The sequence below is a fragment of the Pangasianodon hypophthalmus genome, chromosome 5, assembly GCF_027358585.1.
Source record: "Pangasianodon hypophthalmus isolate fPanHyp1 chromosome 5, fPanHyp1.pri, whole genome shotgun sequence".
NCBI classification, from domain to species: Eukaryota; Metazoa; Chordata; class Actinopteri; order Siluriformes; family Pangasiidae; genus Pangasianodon; species Pangasianodon hypophthalmus.
The window spans coordinates 25,778,758-25,806,325 of record NC_069714.1 but is presented as its reverse complement, the minus strand read 5'-3'; the positions used below and the strand labels follow the sequence as shown (position 1 = coordinate 25,806,325).

At 41.2% G+C, this 27,568-nt stretch overlaps 1 protein-coding gene across 5 annotated transcripts in view; it reads left to right on the top strand.

Annotated features, from left to right (window-relative positions):
* The window catches only part of nckap1 (NCK-associated protein 1), a 63,126-nt gene extending 36,517 nt beyond the window's left edge, over positions 1–26,609 (top strand). For all 5 annotated transcript variants that reach the window (XM_034304349.2, XM_034304348.2, XM_034304351.2 and 2 more), the window contains 16 exons: positions 4,734–4,879; positions 6,156–6,288; positions 10,807–10,926; positions 13,631–13,770; positions 14,220–14,351; positions 17,555–17,773; positions 18,264–18,394; positions 18,571–18,668; positions 21,000–21,093; positions 21,427–21,509; positions 22,348–22,428; positions 22,512–22,605; positions 23,428–23,544; positions 23,759–23,868; positions 24,869–24,958; positions 25,577–26,609. In XM_034304349.2, coding sequence (XP_034160240.1) covers positions 4,734–4,879; positions 6,156–6,288; positions 10,807–10,926; positions 13,631–13,770; positions 14,220–14,351; positions 17,555–17,773; positions 18,264–18,394; positions 18,571–18,668; positions 21,000–21,093; positions 21,427–21,509; positions 22,348–22,428; positions 22,512–22,605; positions 23,428–23,544; positions 23,759–23,868; positions 24,869–24,958; positions 25,577–25,693 — 1,905 coding nt within the window. In that variant the 3' untranslated portion in view covers positions 25,694–26,609. The remainder of the gene's footprint in view (positions 1–4,733; positions 4,880–6,155; positions 6,289–10,806; positions 10,927–13,630; positions 13,771–14,219; positions 14,352–17,554; positions 17,774–18,263; positions 18,395–18,570; positions 18,669–20,999; positions 21,094–21,426; positions 21,510–22,347; positions 22,429–22,511; positions 22,606–23,427; positions 23,545–23,758; positions 23,869–24,868; positions 24,959–25,576) is intronic.
* The last annotated feature ends 959 nt before the right edge of the window (positions 26,610–27,568 follow it).

The following is a 27,568-nucleotide window of genomic DNA, read 5'->3' as shown; positions in this document are numbered from 1 at the left end:
ATTTCCCCCACTGTACTGTATTCTTAAGTTGGTTAAATAGATCACTGTGTTTGTTTTGAATTTCTCGATCACTAAGTATGTGGGTGGATGGATGGGTGGGTGTGATGGCTGGGATAGATGAGTGGGGACGGGCGGATGTATAGAGGCATAGATGAGTGGGTAGGTAGATGAATAAGTGGAAAAATGGATAGATGCATAGATAAGTTAATGGGTAGGTAGAAGGATGAGTGGAAAGATGGATAGATGCATAAATAGGTGGATGGTTGGATGAGTAGATAGATGAATGGATAAATAGATGAGTAGTAGATGGATGGATGAAAGGGTTGATAGATAGGTGAATAGATGGATGGGAGGTGGGTAGATGGATGAGTAGATAGATGAGTGGGTAGGTAGCTGGGTGACTGGATGGATGGAAGGATGTAAGATGGATAGGTAGGTGGGCAGATAGATGGATAGGTAGGTGGGTAGCTAGATGGATAGGTAGGCAGATAGATAGATGGATAAATAGATAAATGGATAAATAGATGAGTGGTAGATGGATGAAAGGGTTGATAGATAGGTGGGTAGATGGATGGTAGATGGATGGATAGATGTAAGATGGATAGGTAAGTGGGTAGATGAATAAATAGATGAATAAGTAAAGGGATAGTTGGGTGGGTAAGTGGATAGATAGATGGACAGGTAGGTGGGTGGACAGATGGATAGCTGGGTGGGTAGATTGATGTGTAGGTAGGTGGATAGATGGATAGGTAAGTGGGTAGATTGATGAGTGGGTGGGTGGATTGATGAAAAGGTGGGTGGGTAGATAGTTGGATAGCTAGGTGGGTGGATTGATGGATAGGTAGGAGGGTAGACTGATGGATAGCTGAGTGGGTGGGTAGATGGATAGGTAGGAGGGTGGATATATGAATAGGTGGGTGGATAGATGGATAGCTGGGTGGGTGGGTAGATTGATGGATAGGTAGGAGGGTGGATGGATGGGTGGGTGGATTGATGGATAGCTGAGTGTGTGGGTAGATGGATAGGTAGGAGGGTGGATAGATAGATAGGTGGGTGGATTGATGGATAGCTGGGTGGGTAGATGGATAGGTAGGAGGGTGGATTGATGGATAGGTGGGTGGGTGGATTGATGGATAGCTGGGTGGGTGGGTAGATGGATAGGTAGGAGGGTGGATAGGTGGATGGGTGAGTGGATTGATGGATAGGTAGGTGGGTAGATTGATGGATAGCTGAGTGGGTGGGTAGATGGATAGGTAGGAGGGTGGATAGATAGATAGGTGGGTGGATTGATGGATAGCTGGGTGGGTGGGTAGATTGATGGGTAGATTGATGGATAGGTAGGAGGGTGGATAGATGGATGGGTAGGAGGGTGGATGGATGGGTGGGTGGGTGGATTGATGGATAGCTGGGTAGGTAGATGGATAGGTAGGAGGGTGGATAGATGGATAGCTGGGTGGGTGGGTAGATTGATGGATAGGTAGGAGGGTGGATTGATGGATAGGTAGGAGGGTGGATAGATGGATAGCTGGGTGGGTGGGTAGATTGATGGATAGGTAGGAGGGTGGATTGATGGATAGGTAGGAGGGTGGATTGATGGATGGGTGGGTGGGTGGATAGATGGATGGGTGGGTGGATTGATGGATAGCTGGGTAGGTAGATGGATAGGTAGGAGGGTGGATAGATGGATAGCTGGGTGGGTGGGTAGATTGATGGATAGGTAGGAGGGTGGATTGATGGATAGGTAGGAGGGTGGATAGATGGATAGCTGGGTGGGTGGGTAGATTGATGGATAGGTAGGAGGGTGGATTGATGGATAGGTAGGAGGGTGGATAGATGGATAGCTGGGTGGGTGGGTAGATTGATGGATAGGTAGGAGGGTGGATTGATGGATAGGTAGGAGGGTGGATTGATGGATAGGTAGGTGGGTAGATTGATGGATAGGTAGGAGGGTATATTGATGGATAGCTAGGTGGGTATATTGATGGATAGCTGAGTGGGTAGATGGATAGGTAGGGTGGATTGATGGATAGCTAGGTGGGTGGGTAGATGGATAGCTGGGTTTAGACTGATGGATAGGTAGGAGGGTGGATTGATGGATAGGTAGGTGGGTATATTGATGGATAGCTGGGTGGGTGGGTAGATGGATAGGTAGGTAGGTAGATTGATAGGTAAAGAATCCAGAGCATGAGAAGGGGACTTGTCAGTATTCTATATATTCATTATGACATGATCATGAAGAGAAGTCATATCTTAAAGCTGTTTAAAGCTCTACGTAGATGGCCTGGGTTAATCACAAAACAAGGCAAAGTAGTGAACAGAGTGTGAGGTTTAAGTGAGTTGGGCGGATTGCCGGTGCCTCCATGTGTTCAGATGGCAGCTGGATTATAATTTGTTATACAACATCTCTCTGGTTATGGAGTGCAGAAACCGCACAGGATCGCCAACACATTTTATAAACCGCTGCACTGTGCTTCCAAAGAACTTCTGAACTTTACTGCATTTAGCTCTCGCTGAGTGAAAACAAAGAAGCGTTTACTTGCATGAAGAGAGTATGTGTGTGTGTGTTCACTCTTGTGTGACCATGCACCCAGTGGCCACTTTTCCTTGTCCTTATATTTACTTCGTAAGCTCCACCTGTAATATAGTCCACTTGGTAGGTGTACAGTTAGTGACTGAAGCTCGTCTTTTATGTCCAGTGCATTAGTCCCCCTCTACATCCTCCATTAATGGGAAGGGAATGCCATAAGACCACATCTGACCCAGATATTATTTGTTGGTGAATTATTTTCAGCACCGCAGTCACTCTCACATGGTGTGTGGTGTCACTATGAGTGTATCAGGTAGACCAGTGTTGCTGGAGTTTAAACACCTCAATTCAGGGGTAGAGGATGACTAACACATGCTGCATGGGAAAAAGACACCTATAAGGTGAATAAGTAACAACACACTCACATGAGCATGATACACACCCACCATGTCCATAGACTGGACAAATCGGAAAAAGACCAGGAGAATTTTCTGACAGAATTTCAGCTGTCCAGTTTAGGTGAACCTGTGCCCATTGTAGCCTCAGATTCCTGTTCTTGGCTGACAGGAGTGAAACCTGAGGTTGTCTTCTGCTGTTGTAGCTCATCCATCTCAAGGTTTGACTTGTTGTGTGTTCTGAGATGATTATTCAAGTTACCAAAGCCTTACTGTTAGTTTGAAACAATCTGGCTGCTCCCTTCTGACCTTTCTCAACATGCTGTGTCTGTGTTGAACTGATGTTCACTGGATGCTTTTCACACCATTCTGCTTAAACTCTATACTCTATTATTCAAGCTATATATACACGTAAGGAATACAGAAATGACAATTCCACCTTTAGGATGGATGGATAGATAGATAGATAGATAGATAGATGTGTGTGTAGGTAACTTTTTAAACCAGGAAGATGCATGATATCTGGTTTAAGCTGCTACCTGCATGATGAGTGATTTTCTTTTTTTTTCTTTTTCTTTTTCTTTTTTTTTCCTTCCCATGTGTATGTGAAATGAGTCAAGTATCGGCGGTTTTGTGAAGAGCTGTTTGGGTGACTCTTGTAAATCGCTGTGGGGTTTGTGTTTATAGGAGCTGCATTGTGTGGTCTGTTGTGTGTAGGCATCTGCTGATAATCATTTATCCAATATATCATGATAATCACCAGCACACACATGGTTATCCTGGACCAATTCAGTTGATCACAATCTCTGTGTTTGATTTGGAACAAGGCTGTTTAGTCATCCAGGCCTTTTTGGGCAGCACTTGAGTTCTTGAAAGCAGCCTAAGGACAGCTGCCTGCTAATGTTCAAAGCCATCCTTACATTTATCTTTCTTAGCAAAGCGAAGTGTGTGAAGAGAATGTAAAATTGACCGAGTTCACTCAGTTCACTTTGTTTCTCTTGTGTTTCCAGAGCTGCTGTACTGTTTTCTGCTACGGTTGATTAAGCCAGCAGAAGCAGTCTGTAAAGAAAAAAATAATAATAATAAGCCTCTGGTTTTAGAGACTATCCTTTCCCCCCTGCTCTGACTAAGAAGCAAAAGCCACTTCTGATCACCTGAGACTCCTTCCATAAATGTTAAATAAACATCTCCTTACAGAAAGCTTCACCACATCAACGATTACGCATTTTTCTTTGTTAAATAGCACTTCAAAAATTATTTTTTTTTTTTTTTTTTTTTTTTTTTTTTTTTTTATATAAATCTGTTTATTACGTGTGCATCCACCACAGTCCCTGTCACTGAGCACATTTGTGGTCTCTGAATCTGTTTCACTGATCCTGGTCTGGAACCTAATGAAGAAAAAAAGAAAAAAGAAAGACTCCAAGCCTGAGAATTTTGAGCAGCGGAGTGTTAGCCAGGAGATGCTCATGTTTCTCACTTCAAAGCAGCGTGTGTGCTGGCCCTGCGGTGAAGCACAGTGTGTTTCTCATGCGCCTGATCCCATGCGAGTGTGTGTCGTTCGGTCGGTCGGTCGGCCGTGCTGTGATTCAGCAGTATCGTGTTTGTGTGAATATTTCCCAGAAGTCCTGCTCAGAGCTACACACGCAGAAAACCGCACATTCCTTCACCGAGCTCGGCTTTCCATCTGTCTCTTTTTAAAAATGCTTTTGTGGTTTTGCTGGGTTGTCAGAATGAAGGAATGACCTTGACCGTGTGTGTGTGTGTGTGTGTGTGTGTGTGTGTGTGTGTGTGTGTGTGTGTGTATGTTGCAGGCCTACACCAGCGTATCCAAGGCGTCTCTGGGTATCGCGGACCACCGGGAGCTGGGTAAAATGATGAACACCATCATCTTCCACACCAAGATGGTGGACTCTCTAGTGGAGATGCTGGTGGAGACGTCAGACCTGTCCATTTTCTGGTACAGTCCAAGCGTGTCTTTTTTTTAACGTCCCACACGGGACTCTGTAAACATCCACATCTCAGTGGCGGTTGCCTGGGGCAACAGTGTGTTTGCCGTTGTGTTTGGTTGTTTTGGTCTGTGTGTGTGTCTGGACTGATTAGATATCACTTTAACAGAAGCACAGGAAACTCAAACTGTGTGTCCAGTCTTTGACCCCTGTTCTCTCTTTTGCCACATCTTTTACTCTCTCACATTTTTCCTTTTTTCCCATCTTTCTTTTCTTCTTGTTCTCTCTATCACCTTTTCCCCTCATCTTTTTTCCTTTGTACTCTTTCTTCCTCTTTTTTTATCCTTCCCTTTCTTCTCCACTCTGCTCTCTTATCTTTCTCCACTGTCATTGTCATTTGCTCACTTCCTGTTTTGCCTCAGCTCCTCTGTTTCTGTCTCTCCATCATTCCCTACTTTCTTCTCTCTTTCACTTTTCTTGTCTTTTCTCGCTGTCCTTTTCCTCTTCATGTCTTCAGTTGCTGCTCTTCATCTTTCTTGCTTTCCCCTCTTTCTTTTCTACTTTTGATTTTTTAATAATTTTTTCTTTCTTTCTGTTTCTCCGTCTCCTTTCTCCTTGCTCTTTCTTCACCCCTCTCCATCATTCACCCTTTTCCCATTTTTGTTTTCTTTTTTTTTAAACAATTGTTTTCATGTCTTATTATTTTCTTGTTATTTTCTTTCCTCATTTTTACTCTTTGATGTTTTTAAATCATTTTCTCTCCTCTAGCCTTTTCTTTCCCCTAGCCTTTTCTTTCCCCTTTCCTTACGTTCTCAACTCTATCCCTTTCTTTCCTTCTTTTCCTTCCTCTTCATGTCTTTATGTCCTTATCTCTATTTTTACATTTTCTGTCACTCTTTCTCTGTCTCATTCTTTTTGTATCTTTTCTGTCTCTTGCTTTGATTTTCATTCTCTTTCTTCACCCTCTGTTTCCTTGTTTTTCCATTCTGTTTTCTTATCTTTCCTTCATTTCTCTTTCTTACTCTGTCTTCTGTACTCTCAAATTTTCTGCCTCTCTCTCTACCCTGCTATCTTTTCTTCTCTCTCATTTTGTCTGTCTCCTTTCTCTCTTACTTTTTTGTTGTCCCTCTCTCTTCCATTTTATTCTTATTGCATTGTATCATCTCTTTCTCCATTTTCTTTTCTCTCCTCTTTTCTACTTTTTCTCTCATCTCTCTCTCATTGCTTTCTTTCTCTCTATCTGTCTTTTTTAACTCAATCCCTTTGTTCCTCTTCCCCGCTCTACAGTTTCTACAGCCGGGCATTTGAGAAGATGTTCCAGCAGTGTTTGGAGTTGCCATCTCAGTCACGTTACTCCATCTGCTTCCCTCTGCTCTGCACTCACTTCATGAGCTGCACCCATGAGCTCTGTCCTGAAGAGGTGACTGACCCACACACACGCGCACACACACACACACGACCTGAAATCTCTCGATTAGACACACATTGGCTCTGTTGGTCTGTGGAACCAGCACTTGGCATGTTTACAGTGAACGCTTGATTTGTTGATCATGGCCCACAGTGTGGTGGTGTTAAGACCAACTAATTACACACCATGGGTTTGTTTACCACACACACACATGCAGACACTATTCCCTGGTTGAATCCCCACCTTGTAATATTACAATCACACCCCCTGTAAGGCAGTGATTGGCTATAAATAAATGATGGCTCTGGCCTTAATGATGATTCGAGGTCAATTTTTATACACAGCTATTAATAAATAACACAATACTGGTGCTGTGTCTGAGTACGTCCTGATTTTGCGTCCCGGGATCAACAAGCTTTAACAAAACGTCATCAGCCGATTGCAGACTTCGCGTGATATAACCATTTTAATTTTCTCAGTTGGAATATTGTAGTTATTTTGTTGTGTGAATAAAGGCAATGTTTGCCTATATTCACACAATTGCTTGAGAGACTGCTAATAGAAGACTAAAAAAAAAAAAAAAAGCTGAATGATTGGCTGATCTTATCTAACATCAGCTCCACAGCAGGATTCCTGTCACTCAGTAACAATGATGTACGTATGTCTGTCTCCTGATATGTTGTGTACGATACGCAATTAACTTGTAGTAGGATTTATTCTCCAGCTTGTTTATAGAGGTCATCGGTGTGGCTCCTGCACGGACACTGCGGCTTAAACAGACCTTTCACTGTGCGACTGCCATAAAACCCCTAATTATCTATTTTCACTGGATTTAATGAGCACATTTACATCCGGAGGGCAAAAATAATCAATAGTGAATTATTCAAACACTAAAACCTTAGTGTTTTATTTAGTCAGAACTCATTTGCTTAATTGGTAGACACAAGCAAAACAGTCTGCCATAAACACACGAGCACATGCACAGCTAATTAACTTAATATGGCCGTGATAATGCTGTTTGCTCAGACTGCTGTATGTGGGTGAGTGAAGGAGGCTGTGTTCTCTGTAAAGAGGCATTTTATACGTCTCCAAAATGTTCCTTCAGTGAATATGGTCAGTGTGGACCATACATTTTTTTTCGGTCTTTCTCTCTATCTCTGTGCATCTCTTTCTGTCTACCAATTGAGCTATATGGTGATTGCCCAGTTGTTACCAACACCCGAATTTTTTTTTCTTTTTTTTTTTTTTATCTGTAGACTTTCCAGAAAATTTAGAAAGAGATTATAAACACCCTCAAGGCCCTAGTTGTATTTGGTCCATGTAATCAGCATTTTCAAAATTCCCAGCAATGATGATATTACTGACTTAAAATTCTGACGTTGTAGCTAAACTCCCCCTAGTTCTAACCAACCTCCAAAAAGTCACAAATGTACCTCTCTAGAAGGATGTCCGTACAGTTTCAAGAGATGTGGGAGTTTATACTCAGTGAGCATTTGTTTTGCATTTGGATGGCACAAAAAAAAGCTAATTTTTCTGTATTATGGCCTTTACATTATACACTGTATGGCCAAACGTTGGTGGGCACCTGACCATCAGATTCATATGTGCTCGTTAAACATCCCATTCCAGATTTAGTTCCCCCTTTGTTGTCGTTATAATCTCCACTCCTCTGCAAAGGCTTTACACTAGGTTTTGGAGCGTGGCTGTGGGGATTTATGTTCATTTAGCTACAAGAGCATTAGTGAAGTCAAACACTGATGTTGGTGAGGAGGTCTGGGGTGCAGTCGGTGTTCCAGTTCATCCCAAAGGTGTTCAGTGGGGTTGAGGTCAGGGCTCTGTGCAGGACACTCGAGTTCTTCCACTCCAACCTTAACACACCGTGTCTTCATGTCATGCTGGAACAGGTTTGGGCTTTTTACTTCCAGTGAAGAGAAATTGGAAAGCTACAGCATACAAAGACATCCTTTACAATTGTGTGCGTACAACTTTGTGGCAACAGTTTGAGGAAGAACCACATGCTCAGTGTGATGGTCAGGTGTCCACACACTTTAAGTCATATAGGACACTTCAAGCACAATTGCAATAGCAACCATTTTGACAACAAGTCTTATTGTTGTTAGCACATCATATTCCATCCTTTCCAATATGCTGAGTCACATGGCATTTGCAGGAATACCCCCCTATGATCTTAAGTTGGCAAATTCTAGAAACCATACTTCCTCATGGACAATGTGCAAGTGAGTTGACGCCACTAAAATGATGGTTGATGCTAACAACAGTTATTATAAACTCTCCATGATGCATATTGGACACAGTGCTAACCCAATCAAAGGAATAGGCTAGGCTCCAAACCAGCAAACAGTGCAAACATGAGCCTAGAAAACACCAAAGGTACTCAATCTGGGGAAAATATCATAGGTAAGAGTCACAGGGAGGTGCAGTACAGCGTGGCGGGGTGTAAGTAACATGATCGTTTGGAAGCGAGTTTGGTTCTTGCGCAGGACACTGTGCACTGTAAGAGAGGTCCAAATCCTGGTATTTAAAGTGCTATTAAATACTTTCCCCAGATTACTGCTCACGCAATCACCTCTGAAATTGCTCAGGTTCAGTTTGTTTCCACTCTTAGGGATTGGTGTAAAATCTTAGCTCCAGGTGTTGGGAACAGCCTGAGCTCAGGATGACTGGAGTAGCACCATTTACAATTCAGGGCTACAAGCTGTCTTTGATTTTAAAAATTTTTATGTGTTTCTGGCTCGTCAAAGTGGTTTTGGTTATCCTTAAATGTTTATCCATCTTGTCCAATTCCTGCCAGCCAGCTCTCCCCTATCATGCTTCGAGGCTAACATGCTTCCTCTGAGACACACACAAAAGCCAGCCACCTGCATCCTTTCCTTTCGATGCTCATGCTGCATCACAGGGCAGAGTAACACACTCAGAAGAAAGCACTATTTACTGTCTTCCGCATACCTGAGCTTACAAGCACCCACGATTGACCACAATTGATGGTGTAGCTAGGGTTGACAGTAAAGAGAATATGCCATCCATCCACTCGGAGAGCACGGCAAATAGAGTGAACACTCTTCTGTTGCGCCACTCGAGAGCTCAATATTTGCAGTCTCTATCTGATGTTGCATTTAGAATTCAGAGGGACCTTTTGATTTTGAAAGATACTGGCTGCATGGTCCATGTGTATAGTCTTTGTCGAGTAAACTAGTTTCAACAGTCGCGTTGTATATTCTGTAGATGCGTGTGGACTGCGCAATTCAGTTCCATAGATTTTCAGCAGGGTTCAGATCCAGAGACAGCCATCACATAACACTGATTTTGATGTACGTTTGCGGTTAACTTGTTGAAAGATCCATCCACAGCCAGAGCCAACTGGGTTTTGGGCTAAAATACTCATGGTACTTAGCAGAATTCATGCCAAAGATTCTCTTCCTCTCTTTCTTTTTCCTTCTTTTCTCTTGCTGTCCTTATCATTCTTATTTGCCATTTAATCTTTTTCCTATCATCCATCTTTTCCCTGCCTTCTTTTTCACTTTTGTTCGTCTCCGATATTAACTAGTACTCTTATTCTCGCTTTTCTTCGTACTCTCCTTCTGTCTGTCTGTCTGACCTTTTATGAGTATGTAGAAAGGTTGTGTGGAAAATGCATGCTAAAATGCTTGATTTATTCTGTCGCTAATTGAAGCGTACACTGGCGGAGCTACCAGTGCTCCCGTGGGTTAAATGTCCCTCAACACACCAAGCTCAACAGCTTCCTGTTCCACTGGCTGCACTCGGCATTGGCCAGTCTACCTCCATCCCCCGATCTGATCTGGTAAACAGGCGTGTGTTTTTCCTCCGAAAACAGGCTTAAATGAGCGTGTAAATGCGCACTCGCACAGGCCATGTGATTACCACGGCAGGACCAGGCAGGCCGAACTGTCCCAGAGCTCTTCGAAGAATAAAAGAGATTTATGGTGGGTTAGGTGGCTTGGGTTTCCCTTGTTCAAACATGAAACTCCCTCTCTCAGCAGCTCTGAAATGTGCCTCTTCCTATGGCCACTTCACAGCTTTGGACAGCTGCAGCCTTTGTTTATGTTGGAAAGGCATTAGAAGTTTCCAGAAATATTTCCATCCTTACACAGGAACCTTTTTTTTTTTTTTTTTAAATATAAAACAAAGGTCTTCTTTACGAAGGTCAGAGTGGCCGTTGCTTTGAACAGCCAATTGAACAGCATCAGTGTCACAAGTCCACGTTGGGTGTCTGACCTGATGCAATTTCATAAGCAGCAAGTGGAGGATGAAGGCAGAAATTTCACTCGTTCATTTCTGTTTTATAAATTATTAATTTAGAGATTTAGAGTGTGTTCTTGTGCTATGGGGAGACAAGCTACTGAATTCCCACTAGACTTTGCAAGCTAGAGAGAAAGACGGGGGGCGAGGTGTATGAACATGGATAAGAGGGTTTAGAAGGACATGGACAGAGAACTGTGAGTGAAGTCTGAAAAGCTGAACACTTTTGTTCTCTGTTTTTCCCTCATGCAGAGACACCATATTGGCGACCGCAGTCTGTCTCTGTGTAACATGTTTCTGGATGAGATGGCCAAACAGGCTCGCAACCTCATCACCGACATCTGCACAGAGCAGTGCACCCTGAGTGACCAGGTCAGTATCACCCTGCCTTTTAACCTCTCTCTAAACACCATCACCCATCACCACTCTTCCTAAACACCATAGTCCTGATTCTTAACATCTAACCTCTCCCTAAACACCATCACCCTGATCCTTAATCTTTAACCTCTCTCTAAACACCATCATCCTGATGCTTAACATCTAACCTCTCCCTAAACACCATCACCCTGATCCTTAATCTTTAACCTCTCTCTAAACACCATCACCCTGATCCTTAATCTTTAACCTCTCTCTAAACACCATCATCCTGATGCTTAACATTTAACCTCTCCCTAAACACCATCATCCTGATGCTTAACATTTAACCTCTCCCTAAACACCATCACCCTGATCCTTAATCTTTAACCTCTCCCTAAACATCATCATCCTGATGCTTAACATTTAACCTCTCCCTAAACTCCATCACCCTGATGCTTAACATCTAACCTCTCCCTAAACACCATCACCCTGATGCCTAACATTTAACCTCTCCCTAAACACCATCACCCTGATGCTTAACATTTAACCTCCTCCTAAACACCATCGTCCTAATTCTTAACATCTAACCTCTCCCTAAACTCCATCACCCTGATGCTTAACATCTAACCTCTCCCTAAACACCATCACCCTGATCCTTAATCTTTAACCTCTCCCTAAACATCATCATCCTGATGCTTAACATTTAACCTCTCCCTAAACACCATCATCCTGATGCTTAACATTTAACCTCTCCCTAAACACCATCATCCTGATGCTTAACATTTAACCTCTCCCTGAACACCATCACCCTGATGCCTAACATTTAACCTCTCCCTAAACACCATAGTCCTGATGCTTAACATTTAACCTCTCCCTAAACACCATCACCCTGATGCCTAACATTTAACCTCCTCCTAAACACCATCGTCCTAATTCTTAACATCTAACCTCTCCCTAAACACCATCACCCTGATGCTTAACCTCCAACCCCTGGCCCTTAAACACCATGACGTATCACCCCCAATCTCTCCTTAAACACCATGACCTGATCCTTAATCTTTAACCTCCCCCAAACACCATCACCCAAACCCTTAACATCTAACCTCTCCCTAAACACCATCACCCTGATGCTTAACATTTAACCTCCCCCTAAACACCATCATCCTAATTCTTAACATCTAACCTCTCTCTAAACACCATCATCCTGATGCTTAACATTTAACCTCCCCCTAAACACCATCATCCTAATTCTTAACATCTAACCTCTCTCTAAACACCATCATCCTGATGCTTAACATTTAACCTCTCCCTAAACACCATCACCCTGATGCTTAACCTCCAACCCCTGGCCCTTAAACACCATGACGTATCATCCCCAATCTCTCCTTAAACACCATGACTTGATCCTTAATCTTTACCCTCCCGCTAAACACCATCACCCTTGCTCATCCTTAAATTTTCCCTTTAATACAATCCCCTTATTCTTAACTTCTAACCTACAACACCATGACCCTGAACCCTGACCCTGAACCCTGACCCTGAACCCTGACCCTGAACCACCCCATAAACCCCAGGGCCTTTGTCCATAACCTTTAAACTCTAAATAACATGAACCTGATCCTTATCCTCTGACCTCGCCTAAACTTGTATCCTTAATCATTAACCTCCCCATAATCACCATAACCCTTCCTTAACCAGTATTGCTCCATAAACACCATGACCCTTATCCTTAACCATTAACACTCTAAACACCATGACCCTTATCCTTAACCATTAACACTCTAAACACCATGACCCTTATCCTTAACCATTAACACTCTAAACACCATGACCCTTATCCTTAACCATTAACACTCTAAACACCATGACCCTTATCCTTAACCATTAACACTCTAAACACCATGAACCTTATCCTTAATTATTAACACTATAATCACCATGACCCTTACACCCCATAAACATGATGATCCTTATCCTTAACGATTAACTGCCCCATAAACACAATGACCCTTATGACCCTGGCCCTAAACCTCTAACCTCCACCCAAACACCATCTAACATCTGACCAGTCTGTCCTTTAAACTTTTAATTTGGCCGCAAATACTATAACTCCTACCTTTTAACCTTTAATCAGACCATGTTATTAACCCAAAAAGCATTTTGCAAATTTAGTGGCTATAAGCTTCTTTATTTGTTACAAAGCTACATTAGCAACTTTAAGCAAACTTTAGACACCAAAAATGTCCTGGCCGATCAGCTACATTTGGGGTAAGGGAGACATTTTGTTTATTTCATTTTTGGCTGAACGTCTCCTTTAATGGACTCAAACTCCTAGGTCGTCCTTCATGCCTAATTGTCTTCTTATTTAAGTGGCATGTTACCAGATGAGAAATGTGCTGACTTATAAAGGTTTCTGCAGCCTTATGTGGAACAAATTTGCCCTTTGGCAACCTCACTTTTTTCTTCAAAAAATTGTGGAGCTTTAGGAAAGCAAAACTTCCCCAGATGTTCTCTCCTCAGCCAGGCGCATATATCAACCCCTCCCCTCCTCTTAAGATAATGCTCAGAGATCTCTCCTTGTCTGTGTTTTTGTAATAATATAAGCAAACAGGACAAGGACTCGTAACTCTTCCAGAGTATGGTGCTCTTGTCTCTTTGCTTGCTCATTGGTATAAAAAGTGAAGGGGCCCTTTTTCCTGTTTCCCCCACAACCATGCAGCTACTGCCAAAACACTGCGCCAAAACCATCAGTCAGGCCGTGAACAAGAAGTCCAAGAAGCAGACGGGGAAGAAAGGAGAGCCAGAGCGAGAGAAGCCTGGAGTGGAGAGCATGAGGAAGAACAGATTGCTCGTTACCAAGTAAGCAGCACCCAAGTCTCAATGACACATGCACACGCACACACACGTCATCACTGGTATATCAGTCAATTCAACATCAATTTAGCTTGCATGACAACTGTTAAAATCAGCGCACACAAGCGTAGCTAACTCAAAAACTCGGCACTACACACTTCAAAATCTTTCTCCTTGTGTGCCAATACCAGTTCATCTTAATCCAGCCTGCTGGTGGTCTCTGCTACATAATCAGGCCTCCCTGAAACCCTCCACCCAATAGAAAGAGGATAGACCTTGATCCCTGACTCAAATATCCCACTTCCACTGAGGCATTAATAAATAATGAGCTCAAAAACAACATTAGCCATGCTGTCTTCAGGGCCAAAGCTTCATTCTGTCTCTTTAATCTGAAGAAAATGAGTTTTTAATGCTAGCTGATGTCTGACGGCAAGGGTTTTTTTTCATGTTCCTAGCTTGGATAAGCTGCACACAGCACTGTCAGAGCTTTGCTTCTCCATCAACTACGTACCCAACATGGTGGTCTGGGAGCACACCTTCACCCCACGCGAGTATCTGACCTCCCACCTGGAGATCCGCTTCACCAAGTGAGTCTGTCTTTTCCCTCCTCTTAATAATCAGTTTTAGCTTAAACTTGGCTTGCCTTAGTGGCATGACTGTTTTCTTTACAGCATTGCCAAAGCAAATAAGGCAGTGCAACAGGAAAAAAAGAGCTCTGCATAACGTAAAGGGAACGTGTTAGTGACAGGAAGAATGTGATAAAAATATCAACTACCTAAACTGTTCTTCATTTCTTATTTATGACTTTTCCATAAATTGTCTTAACCACAGTATTTAACATTTTGTTGTTAAGCTGAAAGAGAGAGTGGCTGGACATTCAGAACAGTATATGATATGAATGACAGTGTATGTTAAAGACTTGAGTCTCATTACCTGCACACCCTCAGCATACCCAAAAGTTTATGGACAGCCGACCATTACACCCATATGTGGGTCTTCCCCACAAAGGTGGAAGCATTAGATTGTATAGAATGTCTTTATATGCTGTAGCATTACAATTTCCCTTCACTGGAACTAAGAGTGCCCCTATGCACAAAGTTAGGCTATGAAGATATGGTTTGCCGAGGTTAGAGTGGAAGAACAGATGAACTAGAACACTGTCTGCACCCCAGGCCTCCTCACCCAGCATCTGTGCCTGACCTCACTAACGCTCTTGCGGCTGAATGAACACAAATCCACACGGCCACGCTCCAAAATTTAGTGGAAAGCCTTCGTAGAAGAGTGACAGTTATTATAACAGCAAAGGGGGAACTGAATCTGGAATGGGGTGTTTAACAAGCACATATGGGTGTGATGATCAGGTGTCCACAATCTTTTGGCCATATAGTGTATTTGATTGTGACCTTTTATGGAAAACAGATAAAAATTCACAAGTAAAATAGTGCGTTTTTTTACATCGAAAATGCTGTTGGCGTTTTGAGATCATGACAGAATGTAGAGACCACACAGATGCATGGTTAACTGATGTATCACACATCTAAAATAGGAATTAAGAATAAACTAAGAATGACGTAAGAATCTCCTCCGGTCTGACTCCAGTCTCAGCCTTATCTGTGACATTAAGTAAAGCATGCAGCTCTGTCGAAACACTGAGGCTCGATGAATCATGTCCCTCTGTGTGCGAGCACCTCTCATACCTCAAAAGGTCACTCATAGCAGTTAAATATAGGCTTTTCCCTTTGTTTACAATGGTATTTTATCATGGTAAAATCAACAATTGCATGTATGTTGCATTAAAATAATATGGTCTTGCTGATTTAGTCATATACAATATATCCGACCCCTCTTTTTCCATCCTGACATCGGTGATCCTACTTGAAAGAGGTTTTTCTTTGATGATTTACAAGTACACATCCAAGTCCAGCTCATATAAACTTGCATGCTTCGACAGCCTGCTAGCCCACGCTGAGTTCTCTCATCTATCCCACTACTCACGTTATCCTGTCCTCACTGTTAATACTGTTTCTGTCTGTTTCTTTTCCTCACAGGGAGGTTTTACTACGTTTTATTTCAGACAAAAATCAGCTCGCTGTTTAATTAAACCGCGAATTGGAAAATGAGCGTAAAGGGCCCTTTTGGGCTTTATTGTTCCACCTGTGATTTATTGGCGCAGCTGACAGGAGTTTGGGTTAGAGTTGACTTTTGACGTGGCTCCAAATCCGAGCCTTGTCCAAGCACATAAACACGCGCTGAGGAATAACAGGTATTTTCCACTGCGGGGTTCAGAAACTCTGACGCGTTTAGGCTGGCCATGTCTGTGAACCCTTCTAAATGCTTGTACTTCTCATCGACGAGGTTCTATTAGCACTGCTCTCTACTACGTCCTCTCCTCGCCTTCCTGTAGGTCATGTTGGGTAAAACGTTTTACTGCAAGCTCCTTTCCCAGATTTCCAGTGCTGGACCCGAGTTTCTCAGTTTTAACACCATCATGGTGATAACCTCACAGTGGCGTGCAATGGCACCAAATTATCTACCTACGTAGGAAGAACAATTTATATTACAGCCATTGTTTAACAAATGTGCAAGTATTTGCATGTTTCAAATGTTAGCAAAACCAATATTAAACAGTGGCTTTAAGGGTTATATACCGTGTCATTGATTACCCCTAATTGATATGTTGATTATTTATTTACCAGTGAAGCACTGACAGACTGTTAACTAGTTTATCAGTATTGAATAGTTTATATACTCACTAATTATGCACTGATTGCTAGTTATTTCCATGCCAATGGGCTTATAAATGAGTGTTCTCATATAAAGAAGTAACATTGAACTGTAACAATACGTACAACATTAGTTCGGTTAAATAAAGGTGTAATAGTCCGTATTTTTAATTTCTCACTAGTACAAGTAATGTTGAAAATTATGTCGAAATAAAAAATAATAGTTTAAGACACTGTCTCAGAGCAAGTGTATTACGAAACTGGGAAAACCTGTCTCCCAGTCTGGAATGTATGTATGTATTTGGATTGGCCACTTGTCAGTTGTTTTATAGACACGCCCCCAGCGCCCCTTCACATCCTCATAAATCAATATGAGGAGAAGTTGCCTGTTTATAGAGTTGTAACTCGGCTTTCCAGCAGTTGAATGTCCGAGTGCACTTGAAAGTGATGTCATGACAGTCCTTGCTAATGGTAACGCTGGGGCGGGCTCCATGAGTAAAAAATGGGAGCGGGCTGAATGAGTAAAAAAAAAAAATTTGAATCTTATTCAACTCCACCCATTTAATCATTAGAGACCTTTATTCACAGATCTTACCTAATGCACATTCAAACTAATAATCTGGTAATTAGGGTAATGACCTGTACATATGTTTAAACTGGAGACAGCTGTTTGAGCAAATGAATGTGTCTTAAAGAAGGTCCAACACTGCCTTCCAGCAGAGCTGAAGAAAGACATGAGATAATCCACTGGAAAGATTATTAGCTCAGTTAATTATGCTAGTAAGCTTACTTAGTAAATAAGATTGTTACTCTAATAACTAGCAGTGAGTAGATAGTTAAAATGTACAGAATATGAATACATAAAATCTATTTTTAGCTGTTTGTGAAAGGCAAACATTTTTGGCTTATATTACTGATGAATGGTATGATCTAGTTTTGAGGAATATAACTTTGCCAAATTAACTGTTTACATACATATATGTGACTTTGTGTGCCATTTTGTGCACAGTACATGCTACTGATCTTTTATTATTACTCAAATAATATCATCGTCTTGATTCTTTCAGGTCCATAGTTGGAATGACCATGTATAACCAGGCCACGCAGGAGATTGCGAAGCCGTCTGAGCTTCTGACCAGTGTGAGAGCCTACATGACAGTGCTGCAGTCCATCGAGAACTATGTCCAGATTGACATAACCAGAGTGTTTAACAACGTGCTGTTGCAGCAGACACAACACCTTGACAGCCATGGAGAGCCAACCATCACCAGCCTCTACACTAACTGGTGAGAAGAACGTACACTTGTACACCATAAATATGCCTGTCTGGATAAAACACTCCAAATCTAAGCATTTGTTTGTAGTCTAATCTTAACTGCTACCTAGATCCTTAAGAAGTGTGTTCCTAACTACTTCATACACGTTGCTTCAAGGCTCAGTTTTGGGACTGATATTGTTCATGCTGAAATTGTGATAACACTGAAGCAACAAGAATAAAAACATGGGCAAGCAAGGTTTAATGGCAGTGGCCCTTACTTCTTTTCATCTGTGAGTGAAAAGAGGAGTTGGGACGGGGAATAAGTCCCCATCTAGCCATACAGCTGGCCGATGAAAAGATATTTCTTCTGTAATTACAATCATTTGAGTCTATAAATGTATACAAATTGTTTTACAATTAAGATTCTGATAAGATAACATTCTGATAACATAACTAAGATTCTGTAACATCAATAAAGACTGTGTGCCATGTTGAAGGTGTGCTGACTCTTCTCGCAGGTATCTGGAGACTTTGCTTCGGCAGGTGAGCAACGGCCACATAGCTTACTTCCCTGCCATGAAAGCATTCGTCAATCTCCCGACTGAGAACGAGCTCACCTTCAATGCCGAGGAGTATTCCGACATTTCTGGTAACCTCTCCAAAATGGTTCACCCAACGCTGCTAATGTTACCAATAATCTTAAGGAATTTTTTTAAAAGTATTTTTGTGTAAAGTATTTCATGAATCAAGTGTCAGGAGATGTGTCATTTTGGTGTTTTGCTTTTGGTGATGATCTGAAATGTATGTCTTCTGTCTGTGATTAAGAAATGCGGTCACTTTCGGAGCTTCTGGGTCCATATGGAATGAAGTTCCTCAGTGAGAGCCTGATGTGGCACATCTCCTCCCAGGTGGCTGAGCTCAAGGTGAGGAGATCATCAGTGGTGAAGCTGATGGAGATTTTAGAAGTGTCTTGGTTATTAATGTGTCTCACAGGGGTGTCCCTAGGTCATGTTTAGGTGTTGTCAGGTATTAACGCTCTTAAAAGTTATCAGACATAGAGGTTATCAAACATGTCATAGGTGTTCAAAGTGTCTAAGTATTACAGGTCAGGTCAAGGTGTTCTCAGGTAAAATTATTAGGTCATGTTGAAGGGTCCACAGGTTATGTTTAGGTGTCTCTGAGAATTAAAAGATATTCTAGGCCAAGGTTTGGTGTCCTCAAGTATTAAAGGTAATGACCTCATGTCCCCAGGAGGTTATGGCCAAGTGTCTTCAACTGATAATGTGTTGGGTGTTCCGAATATATTAAAGGTCATGGTCATGAGTCCTAAAATTTTAAAGGCAATGGTCGGGTGTCCCTAGGAAAGTAAAGGTCATGGTCATGTTTCCTGAGATTTTAAAGGCAATGGTCAGGTGTCCCCAGGACATTGAAGGTCATGGTCATGTGTCCTAAGATTTTAAAGACAGCGGTCAGGTGTCCCCAGGAAAGTAAAAGTCATGGCCATGCGTCCTCAGATTTTAAAGGCAATGGTCAGGTGTCCCCAGGAAAGTAAAAGTCATGGCCATGCGTCCTCAGATTTTAAAGGCAATGGTCAGGTGTCCCCAGGGAAGTAAAGGTCATGGCCACGCGTCCTAAGATTTTAAAGGCAATGGTCAGGTGTCCCCAGGGAAGTAAAGGTCATGGCCATGCGTCCTAAGATTTTAAAGGCAATGGTCGGGTGTCCCCAGGGAAGTAAAGGTCATGGCCATGCGTCCTAAGATTTTAAAGGCAATGGTCGGGTGTCCCCAGGAAATTAAAGGTCATGGCCATGCGTCCTCAGATTTTAAAGGTAATGGTCCGGTGTTCTCAGGAAATTGAAGGTCATGGCCATGTGTCCTCAGATTTTAAAGGTAATGGTCCGGTGTTCTCAGGTATGAAAAAATCAAGGACATTGACTACAGTGATGTTGATGTGGTGCCCCCAGGTCATATTTTGGTGTTTTCAGGTCTTACATTTCATGGTCACGTTTTCTGAGGTTTAGAAGTGAGATGTCCCCAGATATTGAAGAAAATGATGATGTATCTCCAGGTGATATAAAGCTCATGATCGTGTGCTCTTTGATAGTAACAGTCATGGTCACAGGTCTTGACTGAACTTGTCCAAGTACTACAGGTGTTATGTCCCCAGGTACTGAAGATATCGAAGATGATGGTGAGCTGTCTCCAAGTTTTAATTGTCCAGAAAGATCTGGAGAAACCCAGCACTATTTGGTCTGCTTCTCTCTGTTGGCTTCTCCAGCTGCTGAGAGCATTCTCCATCTGCCTGGGAGCAATTAAAAGCTCTCCTTGTTATTCCTTAATGATGTGATTCCCAGAGCCAGAAGAACTGGTGTACCTGTAAATCTGTTTGGTGCTATGTTTCTCCCCCTCTCTAGCTCCTTGAGTAACACATGAGAACTGTTTATTTAAAAAAAAAAAAAAAAAAAAAAAAAAAAAAAAAAAAGATGAACACTAAACACCCTCTTTACACTATAATCCTGCTACTCATTAATTACATTAATAAAGTAACCCTGTTTTAAATAATAACATGCAGTATATTGTATATGAATGGTTACTTCTTATGGGTGCAGAAACAGACTGCTCTGGTTTAGTATATTTTTTTTAATTGTTGTTTGAATGTTAAAATGCTGAAGGAATTTGAAACCCAACCCAATATCATAATCATATATTCTCCCTCTGGACAGTGGAAATGTGTGAAAGATTTATGCTTTTCTAACATGCAAGCCTTTTTCTCCACCTGAAAATAATTTATAGTTGGAAAGGATAGTTTTGCCTATCTGATTTTTTTTTAATTTTTTTTTTTCTTTCTCTTTTTGTTCATAGTCTCACTCTTTACACCACGCTGTGTTCGCTTAATGTGAAACATATTTGAACACCAGCACTCTGTTCATGGGTGATAGTGTAAACAATTCAGAGATATGCGAGCTGGACACTTGATCATATTTATTATTTCTTCTGTTTTATTTAAAACATGCAATCAGGGCATAAAAATGTGTATGTAAATATATGTATGTATGTATATATACACACACACACACACACTATATATATATATATGTATATAAATATGCAGATCAATTGTATAATTAGAATTACCACAATCAGGGGCTTACCTCATCTGTAGAAGGGTTCAGGTTCCTTTAATCCAGGGAGATGGCCGGACAGGAGAGACTTTGGTTTGCCTCATTGTGCCATTCCCGTGTTTTTGTTCTACAGAAACTGGTGGTGGAGAACGTGGAGGTTCTGACCCAGATGAGGACCAGCTTTGACAAACCTGATCACATGGCAGCACTCTTCAAGAGACTCACATGTGAGTGTCTGGGGTGTGTGGGAGGCAAGGCGCTAATAGTTAACTTGGCGTGCCATCATAGCATTGGCGCTTTAACACCTCGTTTACCGTCGTAAACATAGATCAGTGGGGATAAAACTTTGAACTAGGTGACAACTTGTAAATGTGTGCTCCATGGGCCAATGCAAACAGCTTCCTCTACAAATGCATGGCTTTGTAAAAGTCATTGTAGCTTCAAAATGTACCAGGAACTGTGCATTTCCAATTCCTTGGACCTGAAGGAGTCACTCAGAAATTTATTTTGAAAGAGAGTGCTAATGAGTGTTAATGTCAGATTTCTTTTGCTTCCTTTAGCTGTGGACAGTGTGCTCAAGAGGATGACCATCATTGGAGTCATTCTGTCCTTCCGCTCGCTGGCACAGGAGGCTCTCCGAGATGTAAGTGTGACTCCACACCCTAATCCTTGTCACAGGACATAGGCCACAGCGAGAGGGTGACATTATAACTGGAGTCATCTTCTGGGTTTTATTGCAACATTAAAATATATTCTAAATAAAAGTAATGCAGTTATGTGTACTAGGCTCGAGGCCGTTGATACTATTGGTTTGCTGACAGATTCAGTCAACTGCGATAGCTGTCAAGTTGGATTTAAATGTCAGAAAATGTGATGTATGCAGCTTTAAGATCAACAAAAATAATATCTCGTAGTACGCGTTTCCTGTTAGCATATTTTTATCCTATAGGAACCCTACTAGCCTGCTGTCTGACTTCGCAGCCGAACAACAAAACATCTTTCTCTGATTAAGCTTAGCTTCCCTTGTCCATGATGCCAAACCGATAAAGTTGTGCTAGCCTTCCATGCATGGTTTAAATTCAGAACATGAAACATTGTCTTGTTTATCAGCTACTTCACTGTACAAGCAGTATCTCTGCTGCTGTTCACAACAGAGCACTTGGACATGAAGTTTATACAATTTACTTCATAATTTACTCATTAGGTTTATTTACACTCCCAGCTACAGTTTTGCAATTACTGACCTTGTTATTTAATTTTAAAAAACGGACTAAATGCTCATGTCAGCGACTAGCACCTATAGCTGACTTGCAACCAGCTTTTTTTGTTTGTTTGTTTGTTTTGTTTTGTTTTTTTGCTAGAGGCTGATAAAGCAGCAATAATGTTCATTCATCTGATGTTATTTTGACACCAAACCCAAATCACAATTTTTTTTCCTTTAGAGATAGAGATATTCTGATATCTGTCTCTGTCCTCTGAAGGTTCTCTCCTGCCACATTCCTTTCTTGGTCAGCTCTGTGGAGGATTTTAAGGATCACATTCCCCGTGAAACAGACATGAAGGTAACAATCTGCTACTTGCCAGCAAACACACACGCTGTCAGAGTCTGTTACAGCAGAGGTGACATTCTGTGTCTTGTTCTCAGGTGGCCATGAATGTGTATGAGCTGTCCTCAGCAGCAGGTTTGCCCTGTGAGATTGATCCTGCTCTTGTTGTGGCTCTGTCCTCCCAGAAGTCTGGTAAGCAGTAATAAAAGCAGCATTTCTTCTTGTATTAGCATTCACAGGATTTCAGCGAACACTACAGACGTCTGTCGATCAAAAGGAAAGCACCATATCTGCATAGAAACAACTGGAACATTTAAAGAAAAAACTTAATTTCATCCATAAATAGAAAGTGAAGTTGCTTAGAATTTCAGCTAGTAATACAGAACATTTCATTCAACTCCATAAAGCTTCACAGATTTCCGTGTAATGACGTAGAATTCCCTGTTATTCTGTAGAATTACATTCAGTGGTCTAGAGTTCTGTAGAGTCGAACACATTTCCATGGAAATGTATGGAACGTTAAAGGAAATGGAAATACATCGAGCCCGATTAAACTGCGTCTAATGCCGTAAAACTCCATAGAGAAACAAACTACTGTAGAACTCTTCAACAGACAACTTTGTTTCACTCTGTAGATCCCTCTAACAATAATAACAATAATAATAATAATAATAATAATAATAATATAAACGTCAGTTCTCTGAGTATGTAGAAGAATATTTTTGGCTTGGCCTGTTTGAGTCTCATTGTTATAAGACAGATCTCCACTGTTTACTGTCAAAACAGAGCATTAAAGCCAAACTCCACATCACCAACTTGCTCCTAGAGGATTGTTCTAATACAAATACAAGTTAATTGTTGGACATTAGCAGCGTTTTTCTTGGCACCTCCAACTCAAGGCCTGCTGAGAGAGAACGTTTTCTCCTAGTGGTTTGTGCTTTGTCATTTTCTGAGCCAAAATAAAGGTGTTGTGAAGGATTGGTTTAGTCATCCCTCCTTTTTCTGTGATAACAGAAAACATCAGCCCCGAGGAGGAGTACAAGATCGCCTGCCTGTTGATGGTGTTTGTAGCCGTCTCCCTGCCGACCTTGGCGAGCAACGTCATGTCTCAGTACAGCCCTGCAATCGAAGGTATTCATGATGGAAAGAATAGTTTTAAATAGTTATTATTAAGCAGTACATTATCAGCTGAATATTTTTGACAAGTGATGACATAAAGACGGTTCCTGGTAGTGAACCAGTGTACCATAATAGTGTGTGTGAGGTCCATTTCAAGACCCGTAGAGAACTACTTTTGTATAAACATGAATTCAGCCCATCTTTTGACTCTGTTAATGTATTTTAGGGCACTGCAACAACATCCACTGCCTGGCGAAGGCGATTAACCAGATTGCTGCTGCTCTCTTCACCATCCATAAGGGCAGCATTGAGGACCGCCTGAAGGAGTTCCTGGCTGTGAGTTCCCCACTTCTATACTTTCATCAACTTCTACAAGTTCCTTTACATCAGCGAGATCTAAACTGGTTTCAGTTATTTGTTGCAGCTGTTCTTAGCCTTGGAGCTGAACTGGCACAAACTCGAATCAGTCTGACAGGCGTTCGATCGTTCTTGAGTCAAACGACGTGTGTTTGACAGAAGAGGGAAACTAAGAAGCTCTAAACCATTGGCCCCTCTCTCTCTCTCTCTCTCTCTCACACACACACACACACACACACACACTCCTGGTCCCTCACTCTGTCTCTTTCTTCCCTTCTTTTTCTATAAATATAACAGTACTTCTTTTTTCTTTTTCTCCAATTTTTTTTTTCCCCTCACTGCACTCTTTTTCCATAAATCTAATGCCATGTTCGAGGTGAAGTTGTAATTTGTAATTCCCTGCCTCCAACTGGGAAAAAACACAGAAAACGCTTTCTCAACATGCAAAATTTAACTCGTTAATTTGGACAAGTCTTCTCAATGACCAGTTCCTTCCTCGTTTACAGAGTGATGTCAAATCAAAATGGCTGATACGTGAACAGTATAAATTACTTTTAAACGAGTTTATAACAGTATTGAATTTAAATCAGTTAAAGAAGGTCATCATGAGCAACATTAGAGTTATCACTAATATTAGCCTGCTATCTTGTTGCTAAGCGACTCGCTATTGTCCCCTGGCTAGCTTGTTGTTAAGCTACTCACTATAATGTTCTGTTGTTACTGTGCTGCAATTTCAGTCCAAAATGCTGCGTGAATGTTTAAAGTTCACTATAGTAGAACAGAAATAATAGCTACTCAGGCCAGTAACTGTAAAAGCACAATTAGTGTTTTATGTTGCTTTACGTGCTCTAACAGAGTAAACAAAAGACACACTTTCGTGAAGGTGTCCATGTTTTTTTTTTTTTTTATTATTTTTTTTATTAAAAGAGCATCTCTAATTATCTATATAATTATCTGTGCTTTTCTCTGTGCTGCTCAGCTCGCCTCCTCCAGTTTGCTGAAGATTGGTCAGGAGACGGACAAGACGACCACCAGGAATCGCGAGTCTGTTTATCTTCTCCTCGACATGGTGAGATCCCCCAGCACCACCACCTTTCTGTCATCTGGCCTACTGCTCCGTTACTTTTCTTTTTTTAAATCATTATTTTAATCACCTCACCAGCTTGAGCTTGTTGCAACACTAGCACATTGAGCCTTCACACAAACTTTACATCATCTGTTGAAATAGGAGATGAAATTTCACAGCTGTTTGTAGTGTTATTTAAAAAAAAAAAAAAAAAAAAAAAACACACAGCTTTATGGGATTTATGTTTGATCAGCCATCTGCAGTCATGCAGTCCGTATCTGTCGTCTTGTGATCAGAGAGGAGCTTGTGTGGGATTTGTCTGAAGGATTAGCAGCTCTTTGAAGTGTAATCTACAGGCAGCTGGGCTCTGGTGGGTAATGGAAAGTGACGAGCGTCTTGATTAGACTGAGGAGGTGTTCGTGTGTGTCCTCCACCCAGTGCCAGAGCTGTCTCACACACACACACACACACACACACACACGCACACACACAGAGCACCATGGCAGACTGACAAGCCCACCACCAAGCACTGAAATCTGTTCTCACATGGATTTGTGTGTGTGTGTGTGTGTGTGTGTGTGTGTGTGTGTGTATGTATGTGTGTGTATGTGTTCTTTCTAGATTGTTCAGGAGTCTCCGTTCCTCACCATGGACCTGTTAGAGTCATGTTTTCCTTATGTGCTGCTCCGGAACGCCTACCACGCCGTCTACAAGCAGTCGGTGTCCGCTTCTGCGTGAGAGCTGACCAGTCACATTCCACACACACATATACATACACACACACACACACACACACACACATACACACACACACACACACACACACACAACTGCTCTCTATCCATTCTCAGTCTTACTGGCGCAACACTTCGTATGGGATCAAATATTCTTTAAAACTTAAAACTTAAAAAAAAAAAAAAAAAAAAAAAAAAGCCGTTATTGACCAGGTAGAAGAAACTACAAGTTTTGTTTGTCAAAGACTAGTAACACTAAATATAATTTTTGATGTTTTTCTTGTTTTAATTTGTTTTTTTTGTTTTTTTTTTTTTTAGAGTGGGATGTGGAAAGGGAATTTGCAATGATTTAAAAAAGAAAAAAAAAAAAAAAAGAAACACAAGTATTTGGTTGTGTGTGTTGTGTGGGTGGGCTGGGGTGAACTAATAAAACACCACGTTATGCTAAAACGCTCTAAAACACTATGAAAAGAAACACGGTGATTCTTATTTCGGTGTCGTCCTAGCTCTAATCTGTGTGGGTTAATGCGCGCATTCCTTCTCTAAAATCTTTTTATTATCACACAGTTTCATGTTCTTTTGACACATTTGCCAAAATAATGATATGACACATAGCATCTCATTTGATTAAGCAGAAATGTGGGTAACTACGTGTTCTAAAAGAAGCCTATGGTGGTGTTTGTATAAAGCATATTATAATTTTTTAACTAACTTTCGTGATGCCTTGCAGCATTCCGAGACTCCATTGTAACTTTCTGTGTGGTTATGATAAACATTCGTACATATTTATTGAATGTTTATAAGTTGCCCTCCCCTCCCTTCCCCATTTCCCTTTTACCAATTTTATATGTTTTGATTTTTTTGGAAATGACCATGTATCTTCCATAACATTAAATAAACATTGGGTCATATGCACTCGACCCGTGTGCTGTCCTTCTGCTTCATATTTTTCACTACTTGATACGGGTCAAAGACAAAACTTTTTGAATGGCTATACAGTATAACATCTGCATTTAATATTAAGATAAATATTAAATATTAATGTAAAAGCGACTAGCAGAGCCCTGCAGAGGCCACAAAAAAAATAATGCTAAATACTTTAATTGAGTACTAACTAAACATTTTTGAAGTCAGTAGATGTAATGAAATTGAAATTCGGTGTTAAAAACACTTCTCCCAGAGCACTCCATGGCCACGTTATCTTTAGAGGAGACCAAAAAGTTTTTAAAATTTTTATTAATCTGTATTATTTATTAATTTATTTTATATCACATGCATGCATTAAGATTTTGTAGTATCTTGTGGCAATGTTAAACTAATTACAAGTACACAAATCTTTTTGTGCCCTCTCCAGTTTTTTAAAATAAAATTCATGTCTTTACAAGACACTCTTACAGTAGAACTTTTTTTTGTGTACTTTTTTTTCCCCCCTTTTTTGAGCGATTGTTATATTGAATGGCATTTCAATGAGCAGGATTTCTGTTAATCCTATTTAAATGTATTATAGATTAAAGTTTTATAGGAAATGTCTCATTGTCTAGTATAAAGCTGTTAAATTAATTTATGTGTGTTATTTTTTTTTTCCTTGTGTTTTTGTCTTTGACGTCACACCAGTATGGAGAACGTATTGGTCCCCATGCCAGTCATCTTGACGTCATATATAGTGCTATAGATGCTGTTCTATTGGTTGGAAACCTATGTGGCTTACATGAAGGGCAGGCAGTATCATATAGCTGCTGTGTGTGTGTGTGGCCGAAAGTGTGTGGACACAACCCCCATATGTGGTTCTTCACCAAACTGATGCCGCAAAGTTGGAAGCACACAATTGTATTGAATGTCTTTCTATGCTGTAGTGTTAAAAAATTCCTTCACTGGAACT